General features: G+C 42.9%; 1 protein-coding gene across 1 annotated transcript; it reads right to left on the bottom strand.

Moving 5' to 3' along the window:
- Positions 1-269: 269 nt before the first annotated feature.
- slc16a1a (solute carrier family 16 member 1a) lies at positions 270-16,860 on the bottom strand. The gene is made up of 5 exons (XM_076268454.1): positions 16,771-16,860; positions 6,929-7,190; positions 2,457-2,600; positions 1,418-2,200; positions 270-1,240 (listed from the first exon to the last, which is right to left on the bottom strand). The coding sequence occupies exons 2-5, from the start codon at positions 7,143-7,145 to the stop codon at positions 1,005-1,007; spliced, it is 1,380 nt and encodes a 459-aa protein (XP_076124569.1). The 5' UTR covers positions 7,146-7,190; positions 16,771-16,860; the 3' UTR covers positions 270-1,004.
- Between the last annotated feature and the right edge of the window lie 1,564 nt (positions 16,861-18,424).

The following is an 18,424-nucleotide window of genomic DNA, read 5'->3' as shown; positions in this document are numbered from 1 at the left end:
ATCCATGGAGAAAACTTTGACCAAAAACTAGGCCTAATGTTTCCAGCAGATGACCTGTATATGCTGAGTCCTTGAAAACAGAAGAAAAAAAAAATAGCCTAGGCCAAAGGTAGTCGATAACTTAAAAGGTTACTGCAAAGTGTAGGCCCTACAGTAATTATCTACTGAAATCTTCTTTTACTGAAAGTTTCTTCTCTTAAACCACTGAGGAAAACAAAGCTGACATTTAACCTAAATAGGCCTAGCTCAGCCATCCAAATTGTTCTTAAAAAAACTTTTCAGACAGTGAAGTATCAGAGTGGGTATAACAATATCTTTAAAGATATGTAAGAATTCACACAAGTAGGCCTAACAAGAAATAGGATAATGAAAAATCAGTTAAAACATCTCACACACAAACAATTACATTCCGATTATTCTAACATCACTTTGTTCATACATCAAACATTTTTTTGTGTTGTCTTTTAATGTTGTTAGTACATTCAATACGAAACAAGGTGATGCTTTGGCAAAATAGAAACAAATCTTAATGGTGATCTATGAGGTCAGTGGTATGTCCTCTTGTCATTTGGCAAATATGGTAGTAAATACATCTTATACTTAATTTACCTTCCTGACCTCAGGCCTGAGTTAACGTTTGGAGGTGGCAATCAGTAGAATTACCAATATTATTTAAAAAAAAATGAAAGGATATATTCCAAAAGGCAGTGCATTCTACTCTGAGAATGTCCACTGTTGAATCCCACCTACACTTATTTACACCCCTCCATTCACAGAGAATTGCAACTGACATGAATTCCTTGGCATGGTGTTTAATAGTGCCATGATGGACATTATGAAACCACTTAAATGGTGAAGGTAAGAAAAGAGAAGCAAAATCACAACAACCTCATAGATTCATCAATTCTAAAGGAGACAGCTGCTGTGAAGTTTCACTGCAGAGTGTTTTCATCTCTCCCACTGGCTTTCCACCGTAACGTCCCACATGTGGCTGTCAGAATCCATTAGACAGCATCCTCAGCGGTTTTGCCATCCTCATCCGTTCGGCCCCGCTCTCTGGTCCCATTGTCCTTGGGCTCGACCTCCAGTTTAGCTTTCTTGGCTTCCTCTTTGGCCTCCTTATCCAGCAACCTGTAGTTGATCCCCATGACTATAAACAGGATCACACTGGACACAATCAGAATGATTCCACAGCCATAGTATGTGTACTTGTAGTCATGATAGATGTCATTGAATTTCCCTGTTAAACACAAAAACACACATAATGAAACAGTAGTTTTACAAATCCCACATATGTTGGTCTGACTCCTGGCAAATGCTTTGGGAATATGCGTCTTTAATAAACAATGCCAATAGTTACACATTATAAAAGCATTCATATGCAATACTGCTGTACATTCAATATTACAAGTCTCACCAAGCAAGGGAGGGCCAAGTAGCACAGGCCCACACTCTATGATGGTCACCAGTCCGACAGCACTGGAGAACCGCTGGGCGCCCACCAGATCCATGAGTGTCTCAAAGAGCACCGAGCTGAGCCAGCCGAATGCAAAGCCGAAGAACAAGGCGTAGATGATAAAACCAGTGTAGTCGACCGACTGGGGCGCCAGCACATGGCAGATCCCGTTCAAGAGTGCTGAGGCAGCATAGAAGTACTGCACCCTGGGCCGCACCCACTTGGTGTTGGCTACGATACCCATGGTGGGCCGGGCCACCATGTCCACAAAGGCCAGAATGGAAAGGAGGAAAGCGGCCTTATCCTTAGGGATGTCCTTGCTCTTGGCATAGTTGCTGAGGAATACGAGGGGTGAGAAAAGGCCAAAGAACATCACCACGTTGCCCATGAGGTAGAGGAGGAAGCCTCGGTGCTTGAACAGCGTCAAGTCGATGAAGCCGTTGATCTTCTGGACCAGTGAGGTGCTCTCTGTGCTGTTGCTGGCCTTCTCTGGGGGCTGTGGCTTGGGCCCGATTGGCCGCATCAGGGCGCCGGCCACACAGCAGTTCAGCAACATCCCGCCCAGGATCCGGAAACTGCCCCTCCATCCAAAGTGGTCAAAGAACCAGGTGTTGAGGGGAGCTAGTGTGGAGAGGAAGACTGGGCTTCCCGCCATGGCAATGCCATTGGCAATGGGCCTCTTTTTGTAGAAGTATTTGCCAATCATGGTGAGCGCTGGATTCAGATTAAATGCCAACCCTAGACCTAGAAGGTCACATATGAATACAATTAAAATGCATACTCCTCATTTCATTATCTCATTTCAGCATTATTACATAGTTATGCAATATTTTGAATATCAACACACATGTACCATTTCTTATTAAGCACTAACAAATGTTCTAAATGGAATAAAAAGTTCACCTTTTAAATACAAATCACCTCGACAAGATAGTATACTGCATGAGTTCAGACATGACTTAAAATAGTGGTATAATGTAACAATGTCTAGATGACATACCTCCTATCACACCCACACAGAAATACAAGCCCTCCACTGTGTCACAGAAGGAGGCAGAGATCATGCCGATACCAGCGAGGCACCCGCCAGCCATCATGATGGGCCGGCTCCCATATTTATTCACCAGGATACTGCTGACAGGACCTGAGAGGTGGTTAACACATATCAGATTAAGGTCAGCATCTGTCATTTGTTAAATACATGTCCAATCATTTGATGAAAAATGATGTAAACAAATTGTGTCACAGTTGCACAGTTGGTGTGTTTGTGTGTGTGTGTGTGTGTGTGTGTGTGTGTGTGTGTGTGTTCTCAATCTGTCCTTATGCTTGGGCTTCCCTTCTTTTTTTGACAGTCGAAACACATACCAGGTGTGTCAATGACACCAAATTGGCTCGGAGCGGTGGTGTGTGTGTGTGTGTGTGTGTGTGTGTGTGTGTGTGTGTGTGTGTGTGTGTGTGTGTGTGTGTGTGTGTGTGTGTGTGCCTGGACTGTATTGGACTGGTGGAATGTTCAAGGACTGTTCCAGCATTGTGCTCAAGGCACTACGGGATTGTTTCCTGTCTCCAAGTCAATGTGACACCAATCAGTCACTGACTGTACAGAAACTCAAAGAGTGCAGCCAGAGAAACATTAATACATCTGGCCACTAGAGGGACCCATAGCTGCAGCCATAAGATGGCGCCTTGGTAGAATTCTTGTAATTTCTACAATGAAAATCTTTTGCTGCTGCACTGCAGCAATTTCTCAGAATTTGATGCCCCCAGCAAATGTGTTTCACAAAGTGGGAGGGTAATCCTGAGTGTCATTGTGATATCAATCTTGGAAATACATTTGCATGTGTGGGACTGCGTTGCTGATTGCTATAATGTATGGAGAATGAATTCACTATCTCCGCTTTGCAGTGAGTTCAATAACTAGCCTCCTTATCAGAGTCTATAAGATGAATCAGGGGAGGAACAATGAAAGAGGTCTCTATGGAGAACCCTTTTTCAAGAGGCCTCAAATTTAATCCAAGCAACTGCATACGTTATGTTTTTTTTTTTTGTACGGTATCCACTATATAGTTCCAGTACCTATAAAGTGCTGACACATCAGCATGGTATGCAGTGATGATTTGATGGGACATCTGAGATAAGAACGGTCTCTTGACCGTTGTAAAACAGGCTAGCATGCAAAGGCAGTTTTCATTCCCGCCTGAACAAGTTTGTGTCAAAAGCAAAATTGGCTGCATGGTTTGAATGGTTCGGAGTCAGACCTCATGAGAATTAATGGACAGTTGAGGGATTGCTGGTCACACTCACCCTTCGTCAGGTTGAATAACTGAATGGGCTGGACGGTCATAGAGTGGATGGTGGTCATGATGATATGTTGCAAAATTAATGATGGCAGATTGTTTATATGGGTATGGTCGAAGTGAGCCAGACATATGCTGGGTATTGAGATATGACTCAGATAAGTCATTCTGTCCCAGCACAAATGGATTATGCGTTAGCATAGGCAGCCTACAAATCATTATGGTTGGGGGGGAAATAAAATATTGAAACATTGAATCATAAAACCACATTTCCCTTCTTTTTTGAGTATATCAAGTCAATGCAAGTCATATGGCATGAGTGAGCAAGAGAGAGAGAGAGAGAGAGAGAGAGAGAGAGAGAGACAGAGAGAGAGAGAGAAGGAAAGAAAGAGAAAGAGAGACAGAAGTGTTCAGGTCTATGTAGTACATCTTAGGGAATGTGTCAATTCAATATGGAAACGTAACAGTTACATTAAGGTAACTTTAGATGAAGATGTCAAAGTCTGTACTTGCTGTTATGTGGTCACCCTTGTTCATCACAGTACACTGGACAAAGTGTTAATCCTAGAATAAGGGAGCAGGAGAAGCTTGTAGAGGGCCATATGGAGAGTAGCACGTCCTCAGGTTTGCCCCTACAATGAACTCCTTTGTTTTCCCCTTTGGGGGGATTCAATCTCTGGGGCAGGAAGGAGCGCTCAGGAACATGCGAGGAAGCATGTTCGTGCTGCTAATGAGGAACTCAACAACCTAATGACACTTAATTAGCTTTAAAGGAGTTTTATGTGCTCTTTCACTATAGAATTCTGAGTCTGGGAATTGTGAAAGGTTTTTAGTCTGCTTACTCACACATTGAAGAAAGAGCAGAAAAGAGTCCCTCTCTGCGTCTAAAGAGGCAATTCTGGGACTTTTTTCCCTCCTAAACAAAGTCTGTTATCACTAAATTACTTGAAGTTCTTCCAAATTAAACTCAATTGGCTGGTTAGATATGCATGTTAATTAAGCACAAGTACTATGAGGAGATGGCAACACAGAGCTAGGCATGGTTTGAAGCAGACCCCTCTTTGAAGACTACCCAATGGATAACAACCTAGATGGCGGTGAGGATTCATTAACTCAAGTATCTCAAGATGCCTTAGCCTCTCTGCCATACACTCAACACATCTTGGGAGGGAGACAAATAAAGTTGGACAGTTTTTGCTTAGGGGCAGTCCACTCTCATTTGCTACAGGGTAGCAAGATGGAGCATTTGGTACACTTACAAATAGCCAAAGGAAAAATCAGCGGAGAGTTCCACTTTCCCCTCTAAACAAGGAAATAAAGAATACAATGGACATCACTTGAGGGACACTGGCTGGGGAAAATAAGAAAATGTGGATCAATAGGTGTGTGCTTGATGAAAATCTCTGTTTGTTGAAGACTGCATCGAGTGAGAGAGAGGATGAATGGACACTACACAGTCTGTTGAAAGGAAACAGTTGGCAGGAAAAGCGAGTGACCCCTATCCTGCTGTGAAAACAGGTATCACGCTAAACGAGACGAGACAAGATGACAAACCGATTAGGATACATTCCTGAAATAACCACATGGTGTGTGCTTAGCATACATGATTGGCTTTGATTGCATATGGACGGTGTACCATATGTCATCCCGCACTGCATGCTCAGACAGGCGATCGGAGTCTGCCTGAAGAAGTTTTTTGCTCAGGCTCTGTACGTGGCGTACAGTGTTCAGGCTTGTGGTCTAATCATGTGCTAATCACACAGTGGACTACTTGTCACATGGAGAGACGTGAGCAAAGCAGTTGCCACACATGGAGGAGGGAATACTGGGGAAAAGCTTGCTAGACCGTGGGCCTGATCTTTTGACCTATCGTCCATGATGTGGCTGAATTCTATAAGGCATGGCATTTTACTCTTCATGACTGAACAATAATCAGCATTAATCCAGCAACATGCAACCATTGGGCAAAGTCTATGAGGCCAGTGATTTAGTGGAAGTTGTAACATGTTCTTGTTTGAAGTGTTTCAGTTGTAAATATGCTACCATATCAAAACAGGAAGCAGTTTGAGGGATTTGTTTAGTAAACTACATGTTACTGTAAGTATTACAAATTCCTCCAGAGCTTTAAGAGCTGAAGTGGATAGAGAATCAAGTTGACGTAACTGGTACAAACCTCTCTTGTACAAACCACGCTCTGTAACGAACTGAAAAGAAAGTCCAATGTTCTTTTGAGAGGAAGCTCGTTATCTCTTTTGACATTCCCAGAGCAAACATCTGACACCCATCACTGCGTGAAAAGGGAGGCCGAGGAGGAGGCCCAAACACAGACCCGGGGGAAAGATAATGTTGCGCGCTGATAGCAGCATTTCAATACGTGGGCAAGAGCTGCCAACTCACCTAATGGCCCGTCGCATTTGGTTTAATGGCATCTATTTCATTCAAGCCATTTCATGTGAGACAATGTGCTTAATCTCCATCTTGTACACCACGTCTCCACTGTGCTGCCCAAGACTGGGAGCGGTGGGATGTACGAGGCGGAGGGGAAACAAAGCCTGATAGACCCGTTAATGTGAAATCTGGCACACAGAGGAGGAACACTCTCTCAAGAAAGGGGAAACAATGGCTGCCTCATGAGCAACAGCCAAACACACTAACACACTGTGTCGAGATGACTTAATCCTGTGCAAAAGAAACAGAACAGTGGTATGAGTCACAAAGAATATTAGATATTAGAAACTGAATTTCTAAATTACAGCCAACCGTGTTAACCCCATTCCTAAAGCTAAAACTCAATTCCACCTCGATCAATTCACTCGAGTCTCTTAACTGGAAAGCAAAGAATGTATGTTAAGGGCCATTACAGCTCAAATGAATGTGAGTCACAATGTTGTAGCGTTTTCCTTAAAAGAAGAGTGCTTCTAGGCAGGGCCACCATAAGGTAGGGAAAAGTAAGGATGGTTCTAAGGGTTCTGCTGCCCTGATAGGGGTTCCTTATAGAACATCATAAACAACATTATTATGATTGGGTCCCTGAGCTTTCACAGGGCACACCATTTCTAGCAGGAAAGCTTCTCGTTGTGAATGGCCCCCAACACATTGGGAATACATTTTACTTGAATTTCTTGCTGAAAAACACAAAAAAGAAATGTGCAGGACCGCCATCCTGATACTAACTGACCTCCAGCGTACATGACGGCCAGCATGATGGACGAGATCCAGGACACTTGGGAGCTGGAGGCGTTAAAGATGACCTCAATCTCTTTGAAGAAAACAGTGATGGACTTGGGGAAGGAGTAGGAGAAGCCAATGGAGATGAAGGCCCCGACCACGACCATCCAGCCCCAGCCTCCCTCGGGCGGGGTGTACCCGACCGGTCCACCTACGGCAGGTGCCATGGCTCTTCAGTGGCAGTTCTCACACACGAACGAAGCAATGTAGATCTGCAGGGACACAGAAACACAGACATATTATTGGTGTCAAATGCAGAAAAAAGACAATGAGATAGAAAGACAGAGGGAGGAAAGGACCTATTTCCATTTCAGTGAGTTCACACGAAGAAAAAGAAAAAAAGTGGGTTCCTGTTACACAAAGGAGCCAAAAAATATGAAAGAATGAGGGGCAACCAACATGTAATTGTAATATCTTAATCTTGAAGAAGTGGAAAAAGACTTGTTATAACAGAAAACTTGGAGTCAGAATGAGCTTATCTAAGCACAATTCTCAAAGCAAATAATTTCCTTCTAGTCCTGTGTGTGATATGCTCAACTGTTTAGGTAGAAAGCCAAGGATGTCTTTTACACTGTGCTTAGTCTGCTTGGTTTCCAGTTGACAACAGTATTTGCCAGATATTTTCAGCAGCGACTGCAGGAACAATATCTGAAGGTTATGCAATCTTATTGCTCAGGATGCTCCAGGAGAAACTGGACAATCTATGCCTACTTTTACAACTAAATACTATTATTAAATGAATAGCAGTGCAGTTTCTGAAATAAACTCCATCACAAACAGAAGAAAACAGGATGATCTAAAAAGTAAGCCTAGGCTTCATAGCTATGATGACACTAATCATGCAATTAACAGTAATATTACAATATGACAACATCATCAAGATAAACTAGTGATAGTATTTCAAAACTTTGCAAAATAGTAGCTTTTTTTCTACAGACATCTGTCTTCAGACTTCACAAGATTAGCAAAAGCATAACATTTGTTGCCTATAGATTGTAGAAATAAGTCAGTCAGTGAGAACACTGCACTAAGCACATAGCTGCTTTCTCTGACCTATCACAACATTCAGCTCCACAGCCCTCTGCCTTTCTGATGCAGGGCTAATACACTGCAGAGAGCCCGATAAAAGGTCATGTTCATCTGTTGACACCTAAGTGCAGACCTTGAGGCTTTGATGCCAGTTTTCACTTCACTTACATTAATGCAGCTCACATATCTAAGTCCACTGCCTCAAGCACCGGGTCTTAAAACATAAATAACAAAATATTTGTTCACAAAGAATCACAAAAGCAAATTTGTTCTTCATTACCGCACTGTACAGAATGTGAATAACACATGTAAACTGGACTATCAGTAGTAACTGATCTAATCAAGGTTTCAAAACCTTATAAATCAGAGATCCACGACCGTATTAATCACAAGACATCTAACATTTATCAAGGACCAAAGAACACTCTTTGAGTGGTGAACATTTTGAACAGAAATGGAAAGGGGACACAACAGGCAACAACTTGTGTATGGAGACAGATAGTAGCAAACCAGACACATGACAGCACATACAGAGCAGTACGGGCATTCTAGAATCCTCACAGGTTGTTCCAATCAACACCATGGCATAGGTGGAGTACAGTCACCCTCTCTACGTGGTGTACTGAGTCAGAGAGGATACACCTTTGGAGGACCAGGGATGAGGCATTCACAGTGAATATGCCCTTCTAAATGGAAATGTGACTCGGAGGGGCCTCGAGGGATTAACGGCTGTGAAAAAAAGAGATGTGTCGCTATGTCTTATACCAATATAATGCTATTGCGGTCTCGTCCGCTAAGCCCTGTGCCTCACACGTACAGATTTGTGTAGTGGGCTTGGGCGGGATGATTGTGAGGGATCAGAGGAACAGTGAGAGGCCTGTCGCCACAGATACCTTGCAAGCACATCATGCTATCTCACCAGGAGATCATGTGAGCACGTGTAAGTCAAGTCCTTCAAAAAAGGAGGCGGCGCAAAAAGTGAGGAGCTGTGTTTAAACATTCTCTCTGAAGATTCAAGCATGATAGAACCTTAGAAGAAGAAAACAAAAAACGTAGATAAAGAAATATAAAAAAGAGCTTACATCTTACAAACAGGTCCAACCAGCTGCACTTTTTGATAGGTCAAGGACTCTTACATATGGATGCAAAGTCTTCTGGCTCTCATGTGTCCTACCTTAGCGATGGCTCTAAAAGAGCTCGGGCTGGTGGGCACGCGTTAGCACCTCAGTGCAGCATGTCACTCAGCAGCAGAAGCAGGTAACTGCCAAGGTGAAGAAACATAAGCCCTTCAGATATGTTTTTTTAGCCCTTTCAGCGGTAGTCCAAGAGACGAGAGGAGAGTAGCAGAGCGGAGCCCACAAGAGGAGGGGGGGGGTCTGCTGGAATCCAGGAGCTGTCCACAGGTCAATACCAGCCGCAGTGGCCAGGCTCAGAACACTCACACGCCAGAAACCTGACACATTACCTCCCCTGAAGCTGGGATCCTGCTTAAGTTTTATTCACCTCACCGTCAGTGGTCCCGAGCTGGGCGAGTACAGAGGAGGATAAGTGCAAGGGGGACAAGTGCAGTGCTGGGGTCAGATTGGCCTCTTATTGGTTCCCTGAGCTGTGCTTGCCTTGCCCACTGATTGTCCCCCAGCCTCCTCCCTCCAGAGCTTTGTTTTACCTGCGCGCGCGGCCCAGAACGGAGCCTCCTACCCGAGGATACGAGTGGCCATCTGGGGCCTCAGAGATAAAGTGTTTGTGGCCCACTGATTGGCTAATTAATTTCTCCTATAATAAACATGATGGGCTATTAGGTGTTTTGGCCATTAAACATCCGGCGCCGGCAGAGCAGACGGCATTGTTCTGGAGGCCTACTGGGATATTAGGGCCCGAGGTGTTTTGATCGCATCACAGGTGAAACTGAGGAGAGGCCCGCTTCTGAAGGTCCCCCATGGGTTCTATTCCAGGGCGGGAGAGGAAAGGGCAGGAGCATGAGGTTATCCCTAAACATCCCCAACAGAGGCCGGCAATCAGCCCACGCTCCATCCGTGGAACAACGTCAGGAGTGCGTATCGGCTCGGACTCTCTTTTGTTTGTTTGTTATTGTGGCTTTTGTTAAGCGCACTTCATGGGTCTCCAAAGGCAGGATGTGATGGTCCCCACCCGACGGTCCCCACGTACACAGCAGTCTGCACATCTTCAAAAAAGCGTATTTTATAAAAACTTGTGTACGATATTTGACCATCTGTTCGAGCCTACTCCTCAGATGGACTGCTTTTGCAGATGACTGAACATATGAAGGCATTTATATAATATGGCAGAACTCAAATTAAACTGTGTGATTAACTGACAGATACACAGAGTTAAACTGCTCTCACGACTGCTGTAAATAACCAGGCATATGTGCTTGTTCTCCCTCACACACACAAAATGAAAAATGACTAATATATGTCCAATTACCCATAATGAAACCCATTCCTATTCCAAACAAGTATCTAGACAATGCCTGAAACACCAATGAAAAAGATAAAGCAAACATCTATCATATCAAGAGAATTGGCTGAACAAAAATGAAATTTAGAAAAGTTATTCTCATATTACTCAGCATGTTGCTCTCTGATTCTTCCAAGGGGCCAAATGGAAAAAAAAGCACTATTGAAAAGCCATTGTTCGCTGTGCATAAAATCAAATCTCACACCACCACTGTGAGACCAATTAAAGGCCCACTTGGAGCGGCTGATATCACAGCCTATTTCAGGATCTCTGGATTTCCTCAGCCTACGTGTTACATGGCATGTCGCCATAATGGCCGTGAGTTCCTCCAGTGAGCATTAACTCACATGGATGTGAGGCTTTGCATTCGCTTGAAACTGTTGCAATTAGAGAATAAAGAATGGACTAATGCTGAAAAAACATATCCTCTAATTAGAGGTCTCTCTTGGTCCTATAGATAAGGAAAGGCATTCAACTAAGACTCTTGAAAGAGAAAGCGAGAAAGAGAGAGAGAGAGAGACTACAGGAATATGTGCTTCTGTATGCATGACCTCTAGGTGGTGCAGAGAACTGGGCTCAAGACCCTCCACTAAGGAAGTTTGACGGTAATGTGCACTGCATTATTAGTGGGATTAGATCTGATTAGTTCAGCTATGTGAAAAATGGACCTTGAAATGACGCTTTGATTTCCCTCGCCACTGAGCCCGTTATGCCTTGAGATTTACATGTCCATGGTTTTTGCTATACCATGATAAGCCGCGAAAAATAATAGGATCTGTGGATATTATCGTGCTTAGAAATCCCACAGTTGCCGGCCATGTGAATGGCAGTGATTGTTTTGAACTTTTCAAGGATGTCCATCCAGGGGCTGCTTCCTGTTGGCCAGTGGTCAGAGCAGGCATCTCGCCGCAACTGATATTCCTCGAAGACCCAGTTCAGACTGTGAGCTTTGGAGCACTGCCAATGCTGCCTTCATTTATCTCACTAATGTTGTATTATGCTGGCCTAAGATCATTTTCCCCCCATAATGTCAAAACAGCTCAGGTTATAGGACCCACTGATAACAACCTAATACCAATACCCCAGTACACCTACACTTCTAAATTTTCAATGCCCCCTTTTTTGTCATCAGTTAAAGGAACACGCCACCCAATGTCAGTAGTAATATATGTTCTTACCTTAACTTTCACAAGTTGGTCAAATGAACGCACATTCTCAAAATATATATTTTTTAAAAATTCTTGCCTACATTAGCCACTAGCCTACTCATTTTCTATCTGGTGCAAAACAAGAATCACTTCAACTTGCTTGCTTGCCTTACACATCTAAGTTTTCCGACTATTTTTCTTACCTTCTTTTTTCCGCTGTGGATGTTATTGAGTTTGTAGAAGTTTTAGCTCTTATGTTCTGAACATCTCGCACTGCCATCGCCCGATGTCATTTCTGAGTCATATCACTCCATAAACTGTCTCTCTTTTAAATGCCTATTCCCTGAATGGTAGGCTACAATTACTATGTGTTTTATATATAATATCGAAACAAAATAACCCAGGCAGTCTCATCTAGGATATAGCACAGGTTGAAGTCAACGTCAAGTTGGATCTATTTACGGAGGTGAATGTGTGTGTGTAAACATCTCGTAGATGAGACTGCCTGGGTTATTTTGTTTCGATATAAAACACATAGTAATTGTAGCCTACCTTATGACTCAGAAATGACATCGGGCGATGGCAGTGCGAGATGTTCAGAACATAAGAGCTTAAACTTCTACAAGCTCAATAACATCCACAGCGGAAAAAAGAAGGTAAGAAAAATAGTCTGAAAACTTAGTGTAAGGCAAGCAAGCAAGTTTGGCGGTTGTTACTAAAAATGTGAACATGCACGTTGCACTGTTGTGTGGTGGACTTTCGGAATGAATGGAGTCGGCGTTTCTTTAATATCGAGGCGCCATAGTTTGTCCGATCGGCCTGCTGGTATAAAATGAATTGCGCTGTCTGTCTGAAATTGCGCTGTCTGTCTTGTCATAGTGTCACCCTGACATGACAGTGCGTAAAGTAGCCTATAATGTGAATGACTTGTTATTTTATCAAGGATTTCTTTCTTTTTGCAAAAAATAAAGTATAATAGGCATTAATTAGTAGGCCAGATAGCAGCATGTTGAAATTATGTGCCAAATTGCGTTTTTTATTACAATGATAAAATTGTAGGCAACAGGCCGATGTGCGTTTTATTTGGAGACTGTTTTGCAAGACAGGGACTGAGTTTGCTGCTGATATTCTGGGGATAGACTACAACATAGCCAATGTAGGACTTTAGCCTTTTAATATATTTGCTGCATTGGATCAGTCTTTCTAGAACAGGCAAGAGCTTTCTAGCCTCACATCAGCAGCGCCGCATCACCCATATACATTAAAACAACCAGCGGATGGCGGGCGGGTGCGGTTTAGAAAATTGGTCAAAAAACTTTGGTGCATATGGATGATAAGTTTTGCTATGCAGTTAAGGTTGAAATAATACCCCATCCGTGCATCTCTAGTATGTGTGCCAGTGTTGCGCGGGTTTGGTCACAAGCGGCCCGCGGTCGGCCGATATTTTAATCAACCCGACCGCAACTCGGACCGCGAATATTAATTAGGACAAAATTATACCCGACCCGCGATCCGACCCGCTTATTTACAAAATGTGTGCTTTTGGTTATAGGCTGCATGCAGTGTGACAGTAGGCCATTTCTGTAAAAACAAACTAATTTATTTACGAAACTTGATGCAGTAGAACTACACGCAGTAAGCATGCAGGACATAATGTTTGCGCAGGAGTAAGAATGAGAATAAGAGCGCAAGCACGCACGCAACGCACAAAGGATAAGAACACTAGGATAAGATTTGAAGGCCATGGACATACATCTTTCTTTCGAAAACAGAAATGGTGAGGCGAGGTAGGCAAGAGAGATACATTGCTGGTCAAAACGTTAGCGTAAGAACTGGTTTATAATGCTGAATGAAACACAAAGCTTTACTAAAGCACATCCACTGTTTAAAGTCACAAACACAACGAACTAAGGTAACTTTTATGCATGCGCGAACCTATACATACCAGTAGATATGGCTGTGTAGTCTGTGCCATAACATTTATTCCTGCAGGCTGCCCGTTTTGGCTGTCATACTTTTAAATGGCTTCGCCAGAAGTAGGCCTAGACCATAACCATAGCCTATATCGCTTTTCCTGAAGGGGTGTCTTTATTATTTTAACTCGCGTCTTGCTTCTTTACTGTTGACTTTACTGTATTGATGCTTTACTGTATTGATGCTAGCTTTCTCGTGATATTTTAAGTAGGCCTATTTGTAGAAAATATATATTTAATTAATTTTAACTGACCCGCCCGCAAATGACCCGAATATCATTAAAATATTTTGTTTATGACTCATAACCGCGGGTGACCGCGGTCATCCGCGGGCGACCGCTTAATTTCGGGCAGACCGCGCAACACTGATGTGTGCCTCTCTCTCTCGCTCAGAGGGGAGGGGGAGGCTGAGGGGTCGATCAAGCATGGATTCTAAACTCTGTGGTGGATAGGATCTACAATTAGGTGTTAATTAATATTACTACACTAGGTTGAAGTACTCCCAAGTGCTATTGCGCCACACATTGTAGTTCTCCTGTTTATTCGTTTGGAAAATCGCCACGTTTCATGTTGTGTGACCTTACACATTTTTATCAAGTAGGGAAAACGTGGATGTTTTTGATTACTGCTATCTTACTCCCTCTATGGCTACGTCTGAGCCTGCCAGCATAACAACATGCTAACACATTTGCGCCGCGCACCAGAGCGTTTGAGTGCACGTACAGACATGGGAGAGGTATGACTCAACTCATGAAAGTTAAGGTAAGAACATATATTACTACTGACATTGGGTGGCGTGTTCCTTTAAGGGAGTTTTATGGCAGATTGAGCCTTTTTTGTTTCATGTCAGACTGAGGAATCGCTTGCAGAGGCAACAGCACTCTGAAAATAAGTTCCATTAAACAAGTGCACAGGGATGGAAGGGGTGGGGTGGGGGGTGGGGGGGGGGGTGAGGTGGTGAATCCCATTTCTGGACAGTCAGCAAATACGGATTACACGTTTGAGATGTTTGCAGATAATAATAGACCTTTGTCCTCCATCTGCGCTACTCCAAATAGAATTTCCTAGGTAAAGTAAAATGCCATCCGCAATTGTTTAGTGTCACCAGTGGCTTGTGCCCGTGACCCCAGTACGTCTCGAAGTGGGGAGGGGTGAGAGGGCAACTGTGTTACGAAAGCCAATTAGCCTGCTACTGTTCACAGATGGCCAGCCATGACACCTGCAGAGGTAATCAATGCGGGGTTGCTTGGAACACACACACTTACCTACAACTGTATTGTCGTGCTATACCTAATTAATCCCTCCACTCTGCAAGTCTCTCTCCTTGCTTAATCACCTCTTTTAAATACATCTTCTACAGCTCAGTGGTTTTGCAAAAAAAGCAAAATAGTTCAAAATGAGACTGAAGAAATCGTTTAGCTGGCCAATAAAAATAGTGCTTTGCTGAAGGCAAAAGCAGGCCCCTGCAGGTCAACTGTGGTGGTGAGATGACCACAGTGATCAAGAACCCTCTCTGTTTGGGCTCCACAGCTCAATAGTATTGCAGGTTTTGTCACTCGTGCTCGTGCTCGCACACACATACACACACACACACACACACACACAAAATCTGAGGGACTTTTGCAGAGCTTTGCGATTTGGCTTGTCGTACCTGCCTGCCCTATGCAAATGAGTTCAATGCTAGACTCCTGAAGGAGCAATCAATGAATGCATTCAAGGCAAAACTACCCATTCCTAAGCCACTAGTGCAAGAAAACACACACACACACACACAGTGGAGACAGTTGGAGAGAGAGTGTGAGAGAGAAACAGAAAGAGGATAGGTCTAAACTTGGTAGGATACAAGAGGAGAGAAAGTAGAGAGGAAATGGAGAAAGGGTGTCTGTGGGTAGAGGAAGGAGGAAGGAGAGAGTGAGAGAATAAGAGAGAGAGAGAGAGAGAGAGAGAGAGAGAGAGAGAGAGAGAGAGAGAGAGAGAGAGATAAGCTGCCTGACCTATATAGGGGCACTGGGAATAGTGTGAAATCTCATTTCTTAGCTCACTTTGAGCTGAAGTGTTTGCATGTTCTGCTTCATTGATATAAATGTTTTTTTGGCACCCCCAAAAAGCAATGACAGAATAACAGTAATCTGCAGAACAAAAATATTTTCAGTTTATATCCAATTCATATGTGAAGGAGCCTCCTGATTAAAAACAAGTTTTTAAGAAAACGTCAGTCATGTAAAATGACTGTGCTACAGTCCTCTCAATTGTCCCAAACTGTGCATATGACACTGACACAACCCAATCATATCCTTATAATAATCATGATAATAGCCTTCTAGCGGTTTGAGTCATAGTCGGGAGAAAATCGGGTGAGGTTGGGTCGCCTGTGAGTGGACCTACGCATCACAGATAGGCCTACCAATAATTACACTTAATAATATGTTTGAATCGAAAAAAGAGGGAAAAGGCCATTAGAATGGCATGTTGAAGATCTTAATATATTGTCAAGGTCAGTAACTGATACTATTGTCGATATCCTGTAATTTCAGTTGCTGAATTAAGCCATTACGCCCTGCTAACACAGGAAGCTTACGCCTATGCCTTCGTCATGGCTTTTGCAATGTTTTTCAATGACAGCAAAGCAGAGTGAACCAGGGTTTTCTGACTTCCTGTCATTTGATGTCACAACAGGACAGCAAAACCCTTGAGGACACAAGTCAAGACACTCAATTACCTCAAACACACACAGGAGAAGTGCCCACACAAAAATACTTCATAGTGTCTTTTTAATCACAGTTTGAACACAGATAAAAGTAAACTGATCAATGCTACAGTACTGATGACCTGCACAGTAGCTGCTGATGTTGATGTGAAACTGCTACTAGGAGCTCACTACTTTAGGGATACATGTGCAAATACAGATTTAAGAGTGCTAAAGTTTTGTCATGACAGACAAACACTAAAACTCATTTTCAAATAGCCTAATAGAAAATCTCCACAGTGAGTGAGTGACTAAGTGAAAAGGTTGACATTGACAGTCACAATGTGCACTAATTCCCCATCTAGCAAATCCATTTCCCTTACAATCCCTCTCATATCAGTTATAGACAGAAACCTGCGAAAGCTATAAACTAAATAACGTCTGCAGTCTCTGGCTGAGACCACATGTGTTGCCTTACTTGGTGTTGTTCTCTCTTCCCACCCCGATCAAGTAGAGTCATTTATTGCGGGTAATGCCATTAGATCAAATGCAACTTCCTCATTCAACACGGACAATTGCAACGTGTAATTTCTGTCGTGAGGTGGGGAGTGTTGATGTAGCAATCCCTCTGAGAGGTTCAGAAAAAGGGATTTTAGCCCAGGGAATAAGGGCAAACTGTGGGCACCGCATAGGCTATGGAGCCTTAACTCTTGCCACCTGAAGTGGAGACTAATTTGCTCTCAGGTGGATTAATCACTTGCAGAGAACTCATGAAGCAAATAGCCTAAGTGTTCTCCCTGTCTTGGTAAAAATGATGGGTAAATGGTGAAGGGCAAATGTCAGCTGTGTAACATTTAGGAAGCAAAAAGTAGTAATGAGTCTGACTAAACATTGCTGGCAATGTAAAATGACAATGTATGGGAGGCTACTAGCTAGTTAAGACAGGGTGTGTTGGATGCACCTGTCTGTGTGTGTTGAGACTGGAGAAGCAACACCTATCAAATGACAAGACACTTCTCACTAGCTGGCTCAAACACTCCGAAATCAAACAGTTGGTTATTTTGTTTTGGATTTTTTCCCCCCTCAGATCCCCAAACCTGTGTAACCAGGTAAATGTCTGCGCTGTGTTCTGCACAACACAGTGAGTTCTCTGTAGTTGCTGTCAACTCCTCGCCCCATAAAGATATTAAACAGGCAAGACGCAAAAAATGCTAAATTAATAAAAACCTGCACACCTGCACAAAAGCACACATACACCAGCAGTAGCTGCTGTCAGCTCCAGTAACATTCCACAAGCCAACTAAACTGTGAAGTGACCAGCTAAACTATAATGCTAATCCTGCTGTGTCACTGAGCTACTGTTAGTCCTTACATATGGCTAGACAGAAAAAATGTAAACAATAGGAAATTCACCAAAATAGTTAAGTTGAACTGAATACTGATCATTTAAGGTGAATTAATCTTATGGATGACACTTTTAAATTATATTTATCATGGCTGTGGACACAAACCTACCACTCCCCATAATTAAAATTCAAAAAAAGAAGAAAAAACACTTGGGTGATATGTTCATTTGTTGGCAATAAGTATGAATACATTACAACTATAACGACAGGGTGATCATATGAGCATAAATAGACATAGATATGCATTTGTAACCTGTGTTGTGTTGACTGCACTTAGCCCTGCACTTACCCAGGCTCGAACCCGCAACTTGCAGCGCCTCGGAATGGGAGTCGAGCACTCATAAAACTCATTGTGCTCTCATTTTCATTTTTGTAAAATGTGCACACGATTTACTTGAGACCACAATCTAGTAAAATAAGACCACTATTCAGTAAAATGAGCAAACGAGTTAGTAAAATAAGTGCACATTCTCTTGATATACAAAAATATATTGCAATGACACCTTCCGGGCTCTGTAGAAATGCAGTTGTGTGTGTCTGAATAATGAATAATTATTACTGGACAGATCATGACTGGATAGGCCAATATATCAAGACTGTTGTTCATTTAAATCCAAAATGACCATAGCCTAAACGGCAGGTAAATGCGGAATAAGTTGCAATGTCATGGCTTCTTTTCCCAGGGTGAATACTGATAACAATGACATTTTGAATTGTATGTTTCTT

This window comes from Alosa pseudoharengus, unplaced genomic scaffold (assembly GCF_046254945.1).
Source record: "Alosa pseudoharengus isolate Yale_2024_CS ecotype anadromous, Long Island Sound unplaced genomic scaffold, YU_APseudo_1.1 YU_APseudo_1.1_scf_5, whole genome shotgun sequence".
Taxonomy (NCBI): Eukaryota; Metazoa; Chordata; class Actinopteri; order Clupeiformes; family Clupeidae; genus Alosa; species Alosa pseudoharengus.
This window is presented reverse-complemented; position numbering and strand designations above follow the sequence as displayed.